This window comes from Rhamphochromis sp. 'chilingali' (assembly GCF_963969265.1).
Source record: "Rhamphochromis sp. 'chilingali' genome assembly, chromosome: 9".
Taxonomy (NCBI): domain Eukaryota; kingdom Metazoa; phylum Chordata; class Actinopteri; order Cichliformes; family Cichlidae; genus Rhamphochromis; species Rhamphochromis sp. 'chilingali'.
Window position 1 is genome coordinate 20533656 of NC_137936.1, and position 19268 is coordinate 20552923.

At 41.1% G+C, this 19268-nt stretch overlaps 2 protein-coding genes across 5 annotated transcripts; one reads left to right on the forward strand and one right to left on the reverse strand.

Annotated features, from left to right (window-relative positions):
• Positions 1 to 109: 109 nt before the first annotated feature.
• qrich1 (glutamine-rich 1) lies at positions 110 to 9080 on the reverse strand. Of its 4 annotated transcripts, none has more exons than XM_080891976.1 (12): positions 8947 to 9080; positions 7545 to 7804; positions 7402 to 7470; positions 4292 to 4429; positions 3391 to 4197; positions 2865 to 3024; positions 2531 to 2685; positions 2318 to 2432; positions 1845 to 1953; positions 1599 to 1750; positions 1420 to 1510; positions 110 to 1332 (listed from the first exon to the last, which is right to left on the reverse strand). In XM_080891976.1, the coding sequence occupies exons 1-12, from the start codon at positions 8951 to 8953 to the stop codon at positions 1143 to 1145; spliced, it is 2253 nt and encodes a 750-aa protein (XP_080748102.1). In that variant the 5' UTR covers positions 8954 to 9080; the 3' UTR covers positions 110 to 1142. The 4 variants fall into 4 exon arrangements, with proteins under 4 accessions (XP_080748102.1, XP_080748101.1, XP_080748104.1 ...); XM_080891975.1 differs by lacking the exon at positions 8947 to 9080 and adding an exon at positions 8153 to 8458; XM_080891978.1 differs by lacking the exon at positions 8947 to 9080 and adding an exon at positions 8468 to 8699 and having other exon boundaries at positions 147 to 1332.
• A 109-nt stretch (positions 9081 to 9189) lies between these two features.
• Positions 9190 to 14451, forward strand: LOC308402868 (proline-rich transmembrane protein 3). Its single transcript, XM_080891981.1, has 3 exons — positions 9190 to 10914; positions 11651 to 12144; positions 12479 to 14451. Exons 2-3 carry the CDS (start codon positions 11667 to 11669, stop codon positions 14116 to 14118), a joined length of 2118 nt encoding a protein of 705 aa, XP_080748107.1. The 5' UTR covers positions 9190 to 10914; positions 11651 to 11666; the 3' UTR covers positions 14119 to 14451.
• Positions 14452 to 19268: the final 4817 nt, after the last annotated feature.

The window sequence follows — 19268 nt, forward strand, 5'->3', positions numbered from 1 at the left end:
ACAGTAATCATTATGTTTCAGCTTGACATGACTTACTACAAAGATTCCATCTGCATATATTGTTTAATAACCTACTATACACACATACATGAAGGAATACGTTGGCAAAAATCCTTGATGGGTGTTTCAGATGTTAGTTTTATCCTGAGAAAAATCTGAATGACTACAATATACAGATATAGGTGACAAATTAAAGGGAAAAAAATCCAACAGTATATGGTGTCTCAGTTATGCTGAGGGAGTACGTCTCAGCTCACATTAATCCTATGTTAAAATGCTTCAGTTTTGACACGAGTGGCATCTCCCAGGATGCAGGAAGGGGTTGAAATACTTGAGCTATGAAATTATGAATCAGGCTATGACCTCTGGAGTCACCGGATCTTAAACAAAAAGTGCCCTGCGGGGGAGTTTGGGCCAACATGGCCACTACCATGGTTAAAATACCCATTTAGAGGATATCTTCTAGATAAAGAAAAATTGTGTCCTTCACTACAGCTGAGTTAAAGAGGCAGCACAGGCAACCAAGTTACTGAAACACACTGGTTTTGCCTTCAATTTGTCACCGATCTGTAGCACTTAACCATGTGAATGATTGAGTTTTAACTTATTCCACAAGCAATATCATGTAATTATGTTTTGGAAAAAACAGGCACAAGTATTTCAGATTCAAACTTATCATACATGGTCCAAAATGTATTTTTAAAAAAAAAGTTGTGAGCACTGGTCCCTGTAACTGTCTTAAGATTATTACTAGTGGTACTAGAGAATTAAGACGTGAACAGCCTGTGAGGTTAAGAAAGAAAAGATTACAGTTGTTTAATCATTTATAAGATTGACTTTGTACATGAACGTGTATCATCTCTGCCCAGCTGAGAAGAGACTAAAGTCTTGCTCACTTGCCGGTTCAAAAGTTACAGAGGTGATATCTTACAAAGGCAGCCAAGAGAACGAGAAGTCCAACCCACCGGTCAAAAACAGAGATAATAAGAAGAGAAGAATTTATGGATCTGATTAGCATAATCATGATACTCTCCTCAGAAGTTGTTCCACTTTATTTTAATGGCCATTGATGATAATAGTCAGGATGGATACTGCATAGTCAACAATCTGGAGAACAAGTTCCTGTGAGCCAAGTCCTCAATCTAGCTCACATTTTCTGGAACAACACAGATGATCTCCTGGATCTCTCTGACCACGATGATGCGAGACAGCATTTGTTCCACCTGCTGAATTGTGAGGGGCTGAGAGGAGTACCACATCGGGCTGTTTGGTGCAACGACAGGCTCTGGAGTCATGTAGTACGCATCGTTACGTCCTTTAACGCTCTGTGGGCTGGAAAAGAAAGTTAAGCATGTGTCTGGGGGTGTAAACTGAAGAGTAATCATCACATAAATCCTACTAAGCTGAAGTGCTGCTCACCATTTGAAGAGGTAAAAGTCATAAAGTTTGATGGGACAACGAAGAGGATTCGCAGGATCCTCGATCTGCTCTTCATACATGTCATCGGTTCCTAAATGATGCAGTACACAGCAACAGGTCAACAACGGGCATTTCTGCTATCCAACACTGAGCTAATCACGACCTGAGCAAGAGAGTACCTTTTTGTCCAGCACTGTGTAGGCCTTGCCCTTTGAGAAGGCGAATACTGGTTGCTTTGTCCTTGGCGTTAGTTGGGTTCTTCCTTGAGTGTCTTAAGACTTTAGAGAAAGCTACTTTCATGTGCTGTTCAGGTGTTATCAAGTGGAAATACCTGCAACAAATACGACATTGTACCATATTCGGTATTTGACTCTGAGCGATTAGAGAGAGGATAAAAGACTAAGGGCCATTCAATGGTTACTCACTTAGTGTTGAAATACATTAGAGTTGTGAGCAATGTGGAAGGTGAATGTGCGCCAAGCTGTTTACACTCCCACAGCATCTCCTCTGTCACGTGACTTGGGATGATATAACCTAAGAGGAAAACATACCATGAGTACGGCAGGATTCACATGCATGTGTTTAAGGCTTCAGCGCATCTCCGTCATGTTGAACAGGATGATGTGATCCCGAACTAAATCGTTGATCTGCTGCTTAGCTCGTCCTTGCCAAAAAAAATGCTGTTAACTGCATAAGGTTAGTAAAGTGCAGCTAGCATGGCTAATGCAAACAGGCAACAGAAGCTCTTTTAATCTTGTGAATGACTGATGGTTGTTGCTATGACAATCATGCCAGAAAAGATCCCAAATGTCAAAGATGTCCATTGTCGAGTGTTTACATACATGTAAATGCTGCCTGAATATCGAAAACAATTACAAAATTGTGGATTTTGCCTTACCTAAAGGATGCACAGTGGGTTTCCAGTCGTGCAGGATTTTGTGTAAACTTTCGCAAAATCGAGTGTAATATGGATCATTGAAAATATCATCCACACGTCCATTTTCAGAAAGATACTATAAAAAAGAAAAAAAAAACCAACAACACAGAAAAGCAATTTCAGCCTTAGTTTTATTCTTCCTGCCTTTTTGTGGTTGAGTATGGAGATACTAACCTTCTGTATACACAAGAAAACATAATACAGGACATCGGGAGCAAACTGTTCGTCCTCGGATCCTCGTGCCTCCTGAGTCATCAGGGAAAGACCCAAGTTTAACTCCGCCACTGCACTGGATACCAGATCTTCCTGAAAACGCAGGGGCTGACGACCTGAACGCAGAAATACCAGAAAACACTACGTTTGGAGAAGCAGTGTAAAACTGACTTTACTTCTAGGTGACTAAGAATAACAGTATGTACTACAGAGTGTCAACAGCAAAATGTTGTGACTTCCTCTGGTTTCAGCAAGAGCTCACTGTTACTGAGACAACTGTAACAGGCCTACTTACGTCCTATGGGCGCAAGCTTTGTTGTTTCCCGTTTGCTTAGTTCAGCATTTTTTCTCTTCACCCAAAGGCGCCAAACCTCCAGCCCTTCCTCTGGCTTTAGACACACAGGAACCAGAATCTCTGTGGGTGCTTCGCCCTGAGCTTCAGTGGCTACTTGACCCTGCAGTAGAAGAGCAAAGGAAAAAAAAAAAAAAAAAAAAAAGGTTTTTGAGAAAGATGGCAGCAGAGTTAAACAAATCTTATTAATTACATGATGGTAATTCATAGTATGATAATACTGTTATGTTGTAACATGGTATTGTTATGATTAGTAGTATTAACTAGTCCTAGTTAAACTAGTTCACATTCTTAATTCAGAAAGGAAAAAAAGGCTAAAAATAAACATGAACTTTTGAAAACACCATCATGATTATGACCAAAGCAACAATTATCAGTTATGTTCTGTTACATTTGCACAGGGCAAATTTAGTTCCAGCCATAATCATCGAGGACCAGAGTACAACTGTAAGACGGAGTCTTTTCTAACCTGCAGATGGAGCTGCTGGTCTTGTCCATCTTCCCCTTGACTCTGCTGTTGATTTGGGTCCCATATTTGCACTGACTGTGTAGTGTTGTATGTCCCTCCTACGGTCTGCACTGCCACGGGGATATGAATGTTGCCGTTCATGAACTGTGCTGGGAAGAGGGTCTGCACGATCTCTTCCTGCGTTGCAGTGGTGGCCGAATGCACGTCGGCAGACCTCGATGTGGAATTTGGGGACATTTTGTCCTTGCCGTTGGCGGTAGTTACTTGCACTGTGCTATACGTCTCCTGTGGTATAGCAATGTGAGTTACACCCTGCTGCTGTGGAGTGGAGTACACAGGGATGGTCCAGGTCTCACCTTGGGGACCTGTGATTGTTCCTGTAGTGCTGTACAGCTGAGCACTGTCAACTGTGAGCAAATCCGGTCGTAGGGACACATAACTTTGCTGCTGGCCTTGAGGGATGGCTAAAACTGTAGCCACCTGCTGCCCCTGTGGAACAGCATACGAAACAGCTAGGGGGACATCCATCTTACGCTTCTTGGCTGGTTGGAGAACAGTGGGGATAGTGCTGGGCCTCCGCTCTGCCTCCCTGGTAGAGTCCTGTTGCTGAGCAGGAGTCATGGTCTCAATGGTCTGGATCTGGATTTGTTGCCCACCCTGTAACTGAATCTGCTGGCCGGCCTGAAGTTGAATTTGCTGTCCCCCAGGCAACTGAATATGCTGCATTCCCTGCAACTGGATTTGTTGGCCACTTGACAGTTGGATTTGTTGTCCTCCAGCTACGGCGGCAACCAACTGAGCCTGAATCTGTGAAACACAGTAAACATGTTTTTTTTGTTTGTTTGTTTAAATGGGGAAACATGGAAAAACCTGATAGACGTAACTGAAGTTAATCCTCTACCTGCTGTTGCTGCTCCTCTGTGAGCTCTCCTGCCTGCACAAGCTGGGCTGTTGAGATTCCCTGTATGTCCTGCTGAGAGGGGTGGGCCACCTGAAGAACCTGACCAACTGTTTGGCCCTGCTGTTCTTGGATCTGAACCTGGCACAGAGGGAGAGTAAGAAAAACAAACAGACTTGTAAGCAACCTTATGAATCATAAACACACTGAAATACTTTTCTTTGACATTTCTGCTATGAACAACACAACAGTCATCAAAGTCATAAGGCGTCTCAAGTTTATACATTTGAAGTCTCAGTAAGATACACCCATGTCTGAGGTGACCGATCCTGTTTTAATTACATTAATGTGAATTGAACAAGCATGAAACAGCAACCATAATCCTGAGAGAAAGTTGATCTTTTTTTTGGCTTGTGATACTTCATAGAACTAACTTCTGCTACTAATCAAACAGATATTTCATTGATTGTGCTACAAGGTCTTTAATTATCTGCACAACAGGCAAACAAAAAGCAAACACCCTCTTTCCAATTACATTAAAAACATTTACATTGCTTTAATTTTTATTGCACAGAAGGACTACAATGTGATGGTACAAATCAGTATAACCAGTCAGAAATGTATCCTCCATTTCCACCTGCACCTTTTCCTACTGAAGAATCATTGTGACCACAACATTTTTCTGTAAAGTGCTCCTTTGCGTGGTTTTCACATTTCCTGTTGGCTCTGTATGCATACTTAAATACTAAGTGAAAGATCTTCTGTTTGTATTCAGTAGGAAAGGGATTCCTTCCAGTGAGCCTGACTGTAGCCTCTCAGAAGGCACTGCTTTGATATTTGGATTGGATATCAGTCCAATACTCGATCCAACTTTTTGGGTCAGTATGGGATCCATTCCTTTGAGTTCTACAATGTTTTCTGTTTACCAGATAACAGCAGCAGTTAGCGCCACAGCTAACACAGCATGGAGGGAGGTTTGGGGTCATTTCATGCTGCTACACCAACAACTTCTATCTGTACATCTGCAGAAGCATTTATTTAACTGGAAACTTTCCTCCTGTTTACTTTCACTCTCATTATGCTCTGTCCAGTCATGCAAGATGGAAAGTTTTGTGTAACACTTTTTAGGAGTGTTTACTAAACTTATGATATAATTATAATTTAAAATGTGATCAAGTCAGTTAAAGTTAATTTCACTCCAGCTGTCTCATTCTTGATGAAGAAAGTACAACGCCTGTAAATGACACCAGTTTGCAGCCTAATGACTCCAGTCCAGTGCAAATAGATTAAATGAACAAGAATATATTTCTATATCCTCCCTTTTTCAATAATAAATACCATAAATTCTGTAAATTTATAGCCTGTTTTTAACCCTAACCCTTTTCAAAACTTGTGAAAACTTAAGTGGAGTATGACCTCATTTCATACAAATGATTCACATCTATAGCTGATAAAGACAACACCAGTACACATTTTATGTGCTATAAGAGTGTCATATTTTGATGGTTTGGCTACAGCAATGTCTCACATTTACATTTTCAAATGTAGGACTAGGAGAAAAACCCAGGCATGTCTGAGAGGAACAGCAACATGTCAGCCTCTGATAGATTTAGTAAAAAGGGAGCTACCTTTCAAATATTCCAGAAAACCACTCCTGCAAAAGGTGGAGAAACTTTGAGGAGAGCCTCGCAGCTCCTGACGTGTAACCCAAAAGTAAACAAATGCCTCAAACTAAGCATTACTACGACAGGAAGAGCCAATGGTGGGTAGAAATTACCAAATCAATCACCTGCAGGTGTTTAAACAGCTCAACCCAAGAAAAAAAAACAAAAAACAACATAAAACATCCCGGGTAAAAAAAAAAAAAAAAAAAAGTTTTCAGGTTAATTATATGACAATACTGCGCAGGTGTTTGAGGTTAAGCTACTTTAGTTATTGATAAACTCAAATGTTAAGCAGTTATTTTATATGTTTATACAGACTTACATGGAAACACTACCTCGGCTACTTTTGTGATTACATTTGACGTATGCTGTGTCACTGTATGTAATGCTGTTGCCATCTTGTTTTGACAGATTCACATTTCAAATTTCATTTCAGTAAGAGAGTGCACTTCATGTACTTACACTTACAAAAAAAGCTGCTGTCTGCAAGTGTTTAAAATTTTTGTATTTTTTTTTCTATATCACCAAAATTAGCACAAATTTTCTGATGAAATATCATGATATAAATTTTGAATCTATAATTACCCACCCTTATTTCAATCTCTTCCTCACAGTGAGAAATACAGCTTTCTAATCCAACACTGAGATCAAATCAGTACATCAGCAGAGACTCACAGTCAAAGCAGTGGTGTCAGATCAGAAAGGGAAAAAGCTGGACTGGTACATCCTTAGTAGCCTCAGGTTTTTAATGTCAACATAGATGCATTCTCATATGTGTGACAGTGTATCAGGCTATGCTATGGAGTAATGCAAAAATAACGCACTGCTTTTTAAAACAGTAACTAATAATTTGTAACATATTCTGGTCTCTATGTAATGACACAAACACTAGTGAGTAATTGTGGTGTGCTGAGACTGAGAGGACAATCGGCTATATAAAATTTAAACACACTATGTTTTTGTATGAGGTTAGGCAGGAAGAGTCTCTGTGGACTACGTTTGCAAATGACATCATGTTCGATTAGTTTAAATTTCTAGGATCAACCATGCAAAGCAACAAACAGTGCACAACAGAGGTGAAGAAGAGAGTGCAGGCAGGGTTGAGTGGATGGAGACAAGTGGCAGGGTGATTTGTGACAGAAGGATAGCAACAAGAATTTAAAAGACGGTAGTGAGACCTGCTCTGATCTACGGTTTGGAGACAGTGGCACTGACAGTAAGACAAGGCGGGACTGCAGGTCACAGAGCTGAAGTTGCTCAGATTTGTTTTTGGAGTGACCAGGATGGATATGATTAGAAATGAATACATCATTGGGCCAGGTCAGGTTGAGCAGTGTGGATGCAAACTTTGAGAGTTTGTGTGAAAGAGGAGGATAGGGTGAGATAGGGTGAGATGGAGGCAGATGATCCGACCAATAACAAGAGCAGCTGAAACAAGAAGAAACTAACCTGCACTTGAAGCTGCTGTTCAGATCCTTGATGCAGCTGGGGTGACATCTCTGTTGAGGTCACCTGTACCTGTTATAAAACATTTACATGTAATTGCAAACCACCAAACAACATAATTCAACACCCAATATAAAGTGTCTTACTGGACAGGCCAGCTCCAGGAGAGATCCTGCCACCTCCGTGCTGTCTGTGTAAACACAGTTGGCACCCTGCTGATGGTACACCATGGCTGTACTGGTGGCTGCCCCTTCCTGCTGGCTGAACTCCTGCAGCACCTCTGGGCCCTTGGCAAGAGACTCCAGGAACTCCTTCATCCTGTGCTGAGGCACAGTGCGGGCCTTTTGCCGCACATATTCGTCAAAGGAGACCACCCCACTCTCCTGCTCGTTCATCGTCACTGGACCTGGAAAGGAGATTTTTCTTTTACACTTCTAAGAGCACAGTTACATCCATTACATCCTAAACAAGCTGCATTTGCAATGTTCATGTAAAATGATGAGAGACAGCTTTTCTCTCTTACATACAACTACAATGATGCAGTTTAAATGTTTGTCAGTAAGGTTGGGAACGTTAAGGTTGCTATGTTAAATGCATTTGGCTTGGAGCTAATACAATGACTGTGCTTTGCTTAAATCAACTTTTCCTACAATTAAGAAACACTGCAATCACAGATTAGCTGAAAGGTAAACCTAAATGTTTACTATGAGCGATTAACTGGGTTTAATAGCAATGACGTAATGAAGCAACGCACCAACAATGGTGCCTGGTTTCATTATATTGACAGTTTATGTGACAGCTAGTTGTTAGCATGCTAGCTTAACAATGTTAGCTAGGCGCTGTTTTGCCACAACCCATATGGATAGTTCACTGAGTAGCAACCGCCGACTGCATTCTACACTGTTGAATACCAATATAATTTATGCCGTAACTTATACAACACGGCTATAGTTTTACTCATAATAGAGGCTATCGAACTGTATTTAACACAGCAACACCTCGCTGGCTAACCACTGTGCTAACGTTAGCTAGCGAGCTAGCTCGGCTGCTCTGGATCCTGTCATGCTACCTTAAATAAAATGAAATCCTCTTGTTTCCGCCAAGGCACGGTGTTTAAAACCAAAAAGCCGATAAACGTCTAACAGCTACCACCAGCATACCATTTACTTGGCTACATAGCACATTTTAGCAGCTGTGCAATACCGCAAAACAATGCCGTGATTACACGGAGATAAAATTTAACCATTGGCCGATTCTCTGACGTCTGCTTATTTCACGCTGAGCTCCGGGTTGTGTTAATAGTTTACCACTTCCAGCAAAGCGCAGGTTTAGTTATGCGGCGAAATCCCACGTCGTATGTCCAAAAAAACACCACTCAGCGACACACGCACAAAACCCCACACACTGTTTACCAAGTGAGACATAAAATGACGGAAGTATAGGCCCCGAAAACAACGCGGCTGCTCTCCACACTGCTCTGCCAACCAACGGGCTGATAACTGCAGCTCCCATCCCGGTAGCAAGAGCAGCACTGTTATGAAAACTTACATGACATTTGGACGAGAAGTGCAACCACATTTGTGTAGTTAAAGGTAGGGCATGTCTCATCTGTAACGGTGGGTCAACCGTAATCTGGCAGTGCAAGATAATCACAGTCTCTCAGATTAAAACAGGGTCATTTGCATTGAAATGATAGAACCTATATACACAGATACCCAGTTTGAATGATCGCAATAAATAGACAGCCTTTTACAATACCACTCCTTTCATTGAGGATTAATTTAAAAATCAGACAAAATAATGACTGATCATTGTCATACTATTAGATATCTGTTCTAATATTACAGAAAAGTAGGATCTGTATAGTTTTAAATTAGATAGATATTGGCCACATTATGTGGTTAATTGGCCTTGGTTATTTATTTTATTTTAAAATATTTTAGTAGGGATTCCTTACTTAAATTATTATTTTCGGTCAAACTGTTTTTATGTTACGATGTCTCTGTTTTTGATTATTAATCATTTTATTTTATTATTAACTGTTTAATTTATTTCCTCTGACTCTGGAAATCAAGATACGTGACTTTAAATGAACACAAACATTTTCTTCCAGGATGGTTCTCCTGAAGCTTGGTAAACATGAATGCATGTGCCTTTAACTTGTTCTAACTTCCCCAGTCTGCCTTAAAGAGCCAGGCATGTGCTACTGAGGGCCTCCCCCTGTTCCCTCCACAACAAACTGCCTCTTGCCCTTCTTAAGGTGGACCTAGACAGATGCGCTGTGTGCATAGGCTGTGTCCTCTACACACTGGATTGGAAAGAGTTAATTCCCACACTCGCTGCAGACTATCTCTGACTCTACAAGGGCTCTCTTATGGCAGCGTTTATGTAGTATGTGTACATTTTTCTTTAACTGCTTAACATCTTCCAGGGTGTTGGCAACACATCTAGGGTTAAGGATAGGTTCTTGTTAAATGTCCACCCCTGTTTATAGACTTTAAAACACCCAAATTCTGAGTCTATTATAATTAACCCCTTGAGGTCTCTCATCACAAGCAATGATCCTAGAAGATGTAATTTAAAAAGAAAATGTCCAAATTCTTTGCAGTAAGGGGACAAAATTATTTTAACATATGCAACAGAACTATTTTTTCCAGTATAATATATACTGGCTTTTCTCCAAAATACAGGGTTACGTTTATGGTTTGAGGCTAAATTGGGGCTGTCAGCAAAGATGACTTGGAACTAAGAGGGTTCATGGAAAAAACGAAAGTCATAATGCGGTGAATCTTCATTTGAAATGTAACATCTTCTAGTTTCTGAAAATCTGCCTGTTTAGCAAAATCTAGCCCGAACACTATCACCATGGTGGACGTTAAGAGGAAAGAAAGCTGATCCATTATTGATAGAGAAAAGACCACAGGATTCATCTGAGTGGTGACTAACACTCTCCTAATTTGATCATAAAGCGTAAGTCTTTCACATGCACACTCTGGAAAAATAATAAGCTAGTAAGTTGGCATGAAACAGCTTACTTGGCTCGTGACTTACTGGCTTATCACTGCAGGTGACTTTATGCCACTGTAAGAATCTTAATGTAATCCTTTTGAGAAGGATTTACCTTTAAACAGCTGCCATTAAAACAAAACAGAAGGCTTGTAGGTTGTTATTAACAGTCGGTCATTTACAACTTTGATTTTCATTTTAAAATCCTTCATTTATGAACACTGCAAACAATAAACAGGAATTATTTATTCAACTTTTTTTCTCCAGAAATGGGCCATGGTAATCAGGTCTTTGTTTTACTAGCGACATAGTGATGGAAAGTTGCCAAGTAACCAGCAGGTGCAATAAGCCGTTAGTTAGTTGTGAGCGCGCCAGTCAGTATGTTCAAGGCTCACTGTGATGCACCTTGTGTATCACCTCAGAAATCAGGCTTTACACATACTTTTACCAGAGATGCAGCACAACCTGTGATGCACTAAAAAGAAAGCAGAAAATAAGACTTGATCGCAGGTAAGTCAATGAGTTAGACTGATTTGACAGCTGAATGATGTGTTGTCATGTGTGTTTTATACTTGTGTTTGCCTGAATCATAACTGAACTATGAAGGGGTAAAATATTTCAGTTTTTCAGAGTTTTTCTGGATTCACAGCATTTTCTAGTCTTTCTAATTGCATTTAGATACCTATTGTTTACACTGCCTGATTTATTACTGAAATGGCTACTTTATATTTTTGGTCCGACTGACTCATATTGTGAACAGTTTTTCCAAAGTTGTGTTGTAATTTTGCTGATTCAAATGTGCATTTATTGTAGAGGGTGCACATCCTCCAGATTACACGTAGAAAATATTGTCATTTAGAACTGAAACATAAAAGTTCGTCTGTGTGAATCTAAATATATTTAATAATCATTTACCTCCCCATTATGGCTGTGAAGAAAGTGTTTCAGTGTTTATTTCAAGGTAAAATCAAGTTTTAGCCATCTTGACATCAATAAATATTTTTAGTACATATGTTTGTGTTTACCAAAGCAGTTTTTGATTATTTAGTTGCTGTGAAAGTGTGGCAACAAAAGAGGAACTTTTTATTAAAAGAGGCTTTTTATTATCTTGGTTGGCTGAAGTTTTGCGTTAGCTTCAGAAAAACTGTAAAGCATATTTTTAGACTGTTAATTTTAGTGCTAGGGACATTAGGAACCTGAATGCATGGAAACGTGTTTCAGTGCTTTCGCTCTGTCTTCTCTACAGATCTTGGCTGTCAAAAATGGGGCGTCTGCTCTTTGTGACACTAACCGTGTCCCTCTCTTCACTTGGAAGCCTTATTCAGTCTTCGCATTCACCATCCAACTCTGGCTCAGTCCAAACAACTCAAAGTGGAGCCAGAAACAACAGCAGCCTGGACAGCTTGGCCAGGGAAGTAATCTTTCAATCAGAAAGCCCTGTAGAAGGCAGCCGGTATAGTGTTGGCAGCATGGAGTTGCAGCAACTCATCAATCAGGCTGTCACTCCATTGAGCAAAGAAACCCACTCTGGGTCTGGAATCATAGTGGGGACAGAACCCAGCCTGCACCACTCAGGGCCTCTGGACCAAAGAGCTGACAAAGCTAATACTTCAATTACAGGAAACACTCACCCCAGTGCACCCGTAATCTCAGAGGGAGCTCTGCTGGAAGGCGGCCACATAACAGCAGAGCGCTTACAAGAGAGTCATACCTCTGCTGTGAAACACAACTTCCCAACTCGTAAGTAAAGCTGTGATATGGAAGTGAAGTAGCGCACATAGTGCATTACTTGACGTTTTTCTTTAACTGCATCAAATTGTCAGGTGGTCACAGTGAGATCTAGTATAAAATTATATCCTTCTTTTCACATTTTTGTATGAAAAATCAAATTTAAATCTATTTAAAAAGCAAATAAAGTAAAAGTGATTGATATTGGATCTTTTGGTTCGATGTAGCTGTCTGTGACACTGCATGCTGTGCAACTATGCTGGTAATCGGGCTAACAGTACAGTATGTAAAAATTCACCATGAAATTATTTTTAATTAAAAATATAAAATCTTCTCTTTCTTTCAGGTGGAGACCGCCCTAAACTTCCTTTCCATACCAGTGCGTTTACTTCCATGATAAATTATAAACCTTCAGAACCTGGAGGCCCCTGCGTGCTGGGTGTTGGGCCGTGTATTGTTCTTAAAAACTTTAATGGCACCAGTCTGCTCTGGGACGACATGAGGCGCACACTGGCATTTGCCTGGGAATTGCACGTCTTTGGGTCTGCCAGCCTTTTCTTGCTGATGGCTTGCCTGGCAGTTGTGGGGACGGCTGGAGCATGTACGCTTCCTCGGCCCCTCTGTTACACCCTGATCCTGGCAAATAGCTTCCTAATCATGGGTGGTTCTTTGCGTACCATCCTCCTCATACTTGACCCCTATGGTACCCGTCAGATTCTGTCTCATGCCACTCTGGCAGCGCTACATAATGTTCCTCTGCAGCTTCTTCTGTGGGTGCAGCTTGCTCTCGCTCTGGTTACACTGAAAGGGTTAAATTTATTACTTTTCCCACTAAAGCTGCAGCACCCATGGGTGGTTGGAGGGTTTGGTATATTTCATTGCTCTGCATTATTTGTAGCCGATCTATACTCTTTAACTTTAACCCCTGCTGTCCCTCTTTTGCTACAGACCCTTTCCCTCTGCTGGGGCCTCCCATTTTGCTTGGGGATCCTCACAAAGGCCCTTTCCAATCTGCAACCCTTTCTCAGGTCCTCTTTACCACAGTGGGCTCCTTCACAGAGGCCCGAGAGGCGCGGAAAGCGAGTCATAGCAGGGTGCGCTTTCCTTGGGGTGCTATGCTGCAGCCTTCAGATGTATAGTCTCTTCTGGCTTTATGGGCTACTGGGAAACTGGAGGCGCTTTGGCTGGGGCTGGTGGCTGAGTCAGTTCTGGGCGAGACTCCTTGAGTTAGCCTGGGGATTCTCTTTGCTTGTCCTGGGATCTTGGATCTTCTGGACTCCATCTAAGGGTCACACAAGGGGTGATCATGTGCAGAGCAGAGTGGAGGCATTCAAAAGAATGGAGGATAAAAGCTTTTGGGATAGGGTGTTAGCCACTGTGTGGAAAGTCCCACTAAAAAAATCAGATAAAAGCTGGGAAGACCTGATGCCAAATAACTGGTCCAAATATAACCTGTCAAAAGCAGGTATCAGCAACAACATAATGTCCCCATATGATGATCGAACATCCACCCAAATATCAGAGCACAAGTCTGATCCTGGTAGTAGCAGCTCGGACTCTCAGGCAGCATTGCTGTGGCAAAAAGTTGGTGAACGTGAGTGTATTCTTTCACTTATAGAGTTTGACATGCGGCCCCCATCTCCTATTAACCTCAGGCGCAGCATTGACAATGCTTTTCACCACGGACAGCTTGTAGCAGGGAGTCTGTTCACACCTCCGCCTCCCTCATGGACAATGGGCACCAATGATGAAGACGGTGGTCTAAAACCCTTCCCTCCAGCTTTTATCAGCTACGGCTGGATGGACACAGAGTCCATTTCGGCATCTCTAGACCATTTCCAGGCCAAAGAACCAGTACAGTCACCCAGTGCTGCATCTGAAAATAATGGCAGCAGTGAGTCTAAAGCTGCTGCATACATGAGAGAGGAATTCTCTGCAGTGATGCATCAGCATTACTGGTCAGATGACGATGTCACAGACCTCTAAGGACATAAACTTCTTTTACATAAACTATCATATTTCTTTTAGTAAAAACTGTTTACTATGGGTGGGTTTGATAATGCAAAAATACAGTCAGTATGACCTGAAATTTGTCACTTTTTATGTGATCTTTATGTTTTTGAGAAGATGATGGTACTTTCACTTAAATAAATCTGTTGAGTCAGATTTTTTTCTCCTAGTGAATAATATGAGTATTTAATAATAATAAAGGTCTAATATGTTTTGTTCTGTCAGTGTTATTTGTGTATGTAGGACAGATGACCTTTAATTCAGCAGGTTACCATCTCTTATCTGTTGACATCTGATTAGTGTACCAACAGCGACTGGATGTTTTTACTGTCTTGTTTGTAAATCAATTTGAATTTATATGAATAATATGATCAACAATAAATTTAGAAATTGAAAGAATAAATTTTGTGCTAACCATGTTTTACATCATACCAAATTTACTTTTATTGATTTTGCCTCAAATATGTGTGTGTGTGTGTGTGTGTGTTTGTGTTCAAATCATAATAATGGCAGTCAGCATGGAGGTGTAAGGATGTAATCTTTTAGTAGATGTTTAGATCACTGAAAACTGGTTTACGTAAAGCTGAAAAACCGAGAAACAGAAGATTTTGAGAAGAGGTGAAAAAAAGAATAGAATTTAAACATTCGATTTTAGACATGGGTGTGGGTAATTATCCCGAACAAAAGGGAATTAATTAAACTTAGTAGCATTTAGTTGTGTTATTATTCAGCTTGAATTGTTTGATATAACTACCAGTGTTAGAAAAAAGGAATCTATTGGGAAGAACTCAAAATTTTCAAAAAGTCATAAATTGACAAGAAAAAAAATTGTACAGAGACAAAGTGGTAAATTCAGGATTAAATAAAGGCACATTTACAAGAAAAAACCTCAGAAACATTTGAAATTTTCTGAGTTTTCTTTTTCCTGCTGAATTTGGAACTTTTTTAAACCTACATTTTGTTTTTTTTAATCGCAAACTCGATGGTTATTTTTCCCATAAATATTTTAATCTTCTTATTTCTACTTTCAGTAGCCCCAATGCATATGTCGTAATGTCGTATTTCTCAGTGGTGCGCAAACACAAAAAACAGGATAACAGAGCTGATTAGTCCAATACATGCTTATCATACACAACAAAGACTTCTCCCGCTACAGGTTGACATGGCAATGAATGATTGGTCAACAGTTTGAAAAGGGGGTGGTTCTGGAGATTACCTTTGAAATCATTTTACAAAAGCACCGTTATATAACAATTAAAGGTGTGATGCCTTGCCTCCATTTGCTGTATGTTGCAGTGACAGTTTCTCAATCGTTTTTCAAACTTTGTGATGATTTGTGATGATGATGCAGTGGGTGCTGTGCAAACACCTGCAGCAGTGTGATTGATGTTTAGCCTAAAACTTTGCTGACATTCAAATGTGACCATCAGAGTGACTTAAATTGGTAAGTTTCAATAGCCTAAATACCATCTCACATCTGTCTTATTAAAGGTGGTGTGTCCGGCGACTCACTGTTTACTTTTAAACAAAAGATTTGTTAATGATTAATTTTAAAATGTAAATTATTCATTTGGAATAGATCATAAAAACCCAGCAGACCACATCAATCAAATCAAAAAGTCTGAATATATTTAATATTCTAATTATTCTAAATCAAACACTTTTCATTTAGTGTATGAATATTGAATATGCATTGATACTATTGAATTTAGATTCACTAGATTAAAAAAAAAAGATTAATGGTTAATAATCAGATATTAAAACTACTGGAGTGTTTACACGTGTAGCATCTGTGGATCTATTGTTAAACAGTTTTCTGAACAGTTGACATTTACTGCACCTTCTAATTGATGCATGTGCTCACAGATCAAGGTGTGATGGGCCCTCTTGTGGTCAAACATTGTAAACAAACATTTACTCAGTTTATTTCCTTGCAGGATAAAGAATATTCACTCCTTCCTTTATGAGCGGATGGTGAGTTTTTGGTTACTTGCCTTTTGCTACCCAACATTAACCCTACTACAACACCAATCGCACCTCCTGGTGAAAGTGGTCAGGTCCTGTGGCAGACTCAGTACCCTCAGTTCCCAGTGTTTCCACAATACGTAGTTCCCACACTTATCACACATGTTTATGGTATTCCCTACTACATCCGTAGCTTCCCTCAGGTACCGTTGCAAGCTTTGTAAACTAAGAAGTGCCTGCACTTCCCTACCCTGAATTCTCATTTAGGCCTCATGTCTTGTTTCCCAGACGTGAACTGCCTCTCCATAGTATCCACAATATCCATTTCCTCTGTTCTCACAATTCCCTGTGGGACCTGGAATTTTCCATCCCACAACCCCATCTCACCCTCTTGCCCCTCCTCCATGACTGTGGTTTTTGTAACCATACCTGTGGCCACAAATGATCACAAGTCCAATAAGTTCCCCACTTGCCTGTTTCTAGTATTTTCTCAATATACTTTTCTGCCATTCCCTAACAAACTGCTCGTATCTCCAAAGGATCAAACTCAAACTGCCGAGCATCTTAAACCTGTAAATCCAGAAGCCCACACCACAATACCCGAACACTCAGACTAACCAGATGCCTGTGGTGTGTCCATCAACATACTGCTGTTACTATGTCAACAACAGTGTTGCCACCGCTCAGAAGCCTTTGACTCAAACATTTTATCATCCACACCCTTACAAGTAATGACATTATGTTCCTCGTGAGGCTGCCATGCCAGTATTTCCTGATCCTTCAGCCACACCTCTTACCAGCACAGCTCCATCAGCTCAGAGAATTTCAGCCTGTCTGCCGTGTTTCCTCTTTGCCCTTTCCTTTATCATCGGAGGCCAAAACTGGATACACAATCATTGACTGAATTTGTTTAAAACACTCATACTCAACTGTTTTGTCGTGTTTTTCAGTCAGTCCATCACCTATCCTTTGGCATTCCTTAATGTGTACATTTATGCAGGATTGCTTTCTTTCATCTGTACGCTGTGAACAGGTTGCTGTACATTTTACATTAACTCACTGGCAACTGGATGACAGTAAATTATTTTCAGTAACTATGTTGCTGTAGTTTAAGTTGCAGTAAAATTACTGTAAATACTTTTTACATTAACTTAATAGCATACAGCTGCCAATCTGCCAGTAACTTATTTTATTTTATTATTCAGTCTGTAAGAAAATTATTGTATTTGTTGTTTTTATTTATTTTTTAATTATAGCAACAGAAGTGTCACAAAAGTCACTCTAGTTGAGCACTGCAAACCACATCTAACTTTCCATAAAATAAAATCACAATTAGTCACGAAGACCTGTCACTACAAGATGCTTTTTAATTGTTAAACGTACAATTAAAACAAATTACAACAAATAACAATTATACTCATATATGGCGTCTTTTCGCTTGGTCTTAATATTAATAACTAATAAACACGCCTGGCTGTCCTAATATCTGCGACAGTAACACAGTGCTCTTATCATATCAAATCAAACATTCACCTGATGATGGTATGAGATGCAGAAACAGAGATTCACTAAAGTTATTAGTATTAGCTATTAGTTTAGCAGCATCACTAAAATTAAAAACATGTTAAAAAGTTAGGCTTGACTATTGAAACCCTTTATTTCAGGCTGTTCTACAAGCTACCTGAAAAACCTTCAGTTAATCCAAAATAATGCAGAGAAAGTACTAACAAGGGATAGAAAGAGACACAATATTGACCCAATATTGGCTTCTCTTCACTGACTCCTGTTAAATCCAGAGCTGAATTTAAAATCTTTACCCTCACATTCAGGGTACATTCATAGAAACATAATCCCAACAGAAACTGCTCTCAGGCTGCAGGCCTGTTTTTAAAAGTAGAATTCAACGCAAAACTGTCACGGTCTGGCTGGGGCAGACCGTATGTGTTGCAGAGGAGGACTCAAACGCAGACCAAAACGTGGTGTGGATTAACAAAACAAGCCGTTTATTGAGGTTAGCAACGAGGGTACAAAATAATAGGGCATCGGTGAAAACTAAACAATAACCTAAACTGGGAGAACTAATAACAAAACATGAAAAACCTTAACCATAGTGAACTGACATGGGTACCTGGAGATGAGACATGGATGAGCAGACGACCTGACAAAGACTGGCTGAGAGCACACAGACTAAATGGACACAGGAGGATAATGAGGGAAGTGGCAACACATGGGGAACCAGCTGACACACATGAACATAACGACGTGACAATGGGAGAGTAAAACTGAACACGATGAACACAGACACACCAGACCTCTTCACAATAAGACAGGAAACAGTGAGATATAAACATGACAACCTGGACTGACAACATACGCCACAGACATAAAATACATGAAAGCAGGGGAGACTTAACATAGTGGAAACACGAGGGGAAAATAACTAGTAACACCTAGGCATGATAATGATAAACTTAGGAAACCTGAAGGCTACATAAACTAAACACAAAACGCTGGGTCAGCAGACCCAGGATCATGACAGAGCCCCCCCTTCAAGGGCGGATTCCAGACGCCCAAAACCCCGAAAAGACAAAACAAAAAGACAACCCACCAAGGGCGGGCGGCGGGGGCCCAGGACGGAGGGCCAGAAACAAGGCCACAAAACCAAAATGTCCACCAAAAGCAAAGGAGTGCAGGGAACAGTTCACGACTCCTCGGGGGGCCGACCCGGAGGGTGACGGTCCAGAAAGCCATAGTCCATGTGATCAGGGGGCCGGCCCGGGGGGTGACGGTCCAGAAAGCCATAGTCCATGTGATCAGGGGGCCGGCCCGGGGGCCGACGGCATAGCAGGTCATAGTTCGAAGGTTCAGGGGGCCGACCCCGATGGTAACGATGTCCAGCTAACGGCCCGGAAAGCGGCCGGCGATTCCAAGGGGCAAAACGCGGCTTGGGCGGCGGCAACACAGCCGCAGGACCAGGCGACGGCGAAGCAGGAGCTGAGGCCGAAGCCTGACCAGGCGACGACTCGGAGGCCGGAGCCGCAGCAGGCGGCGACTCGGAGGCCGGAGCCGCAGCAGGCGGCGACTCGGAGGCCGGAGCCGCAGCAGGCGGCGACTCGGAGGCCGGAGCCGCAGCAGGCGGCGACTCGGAGGCCGGAGCCGCA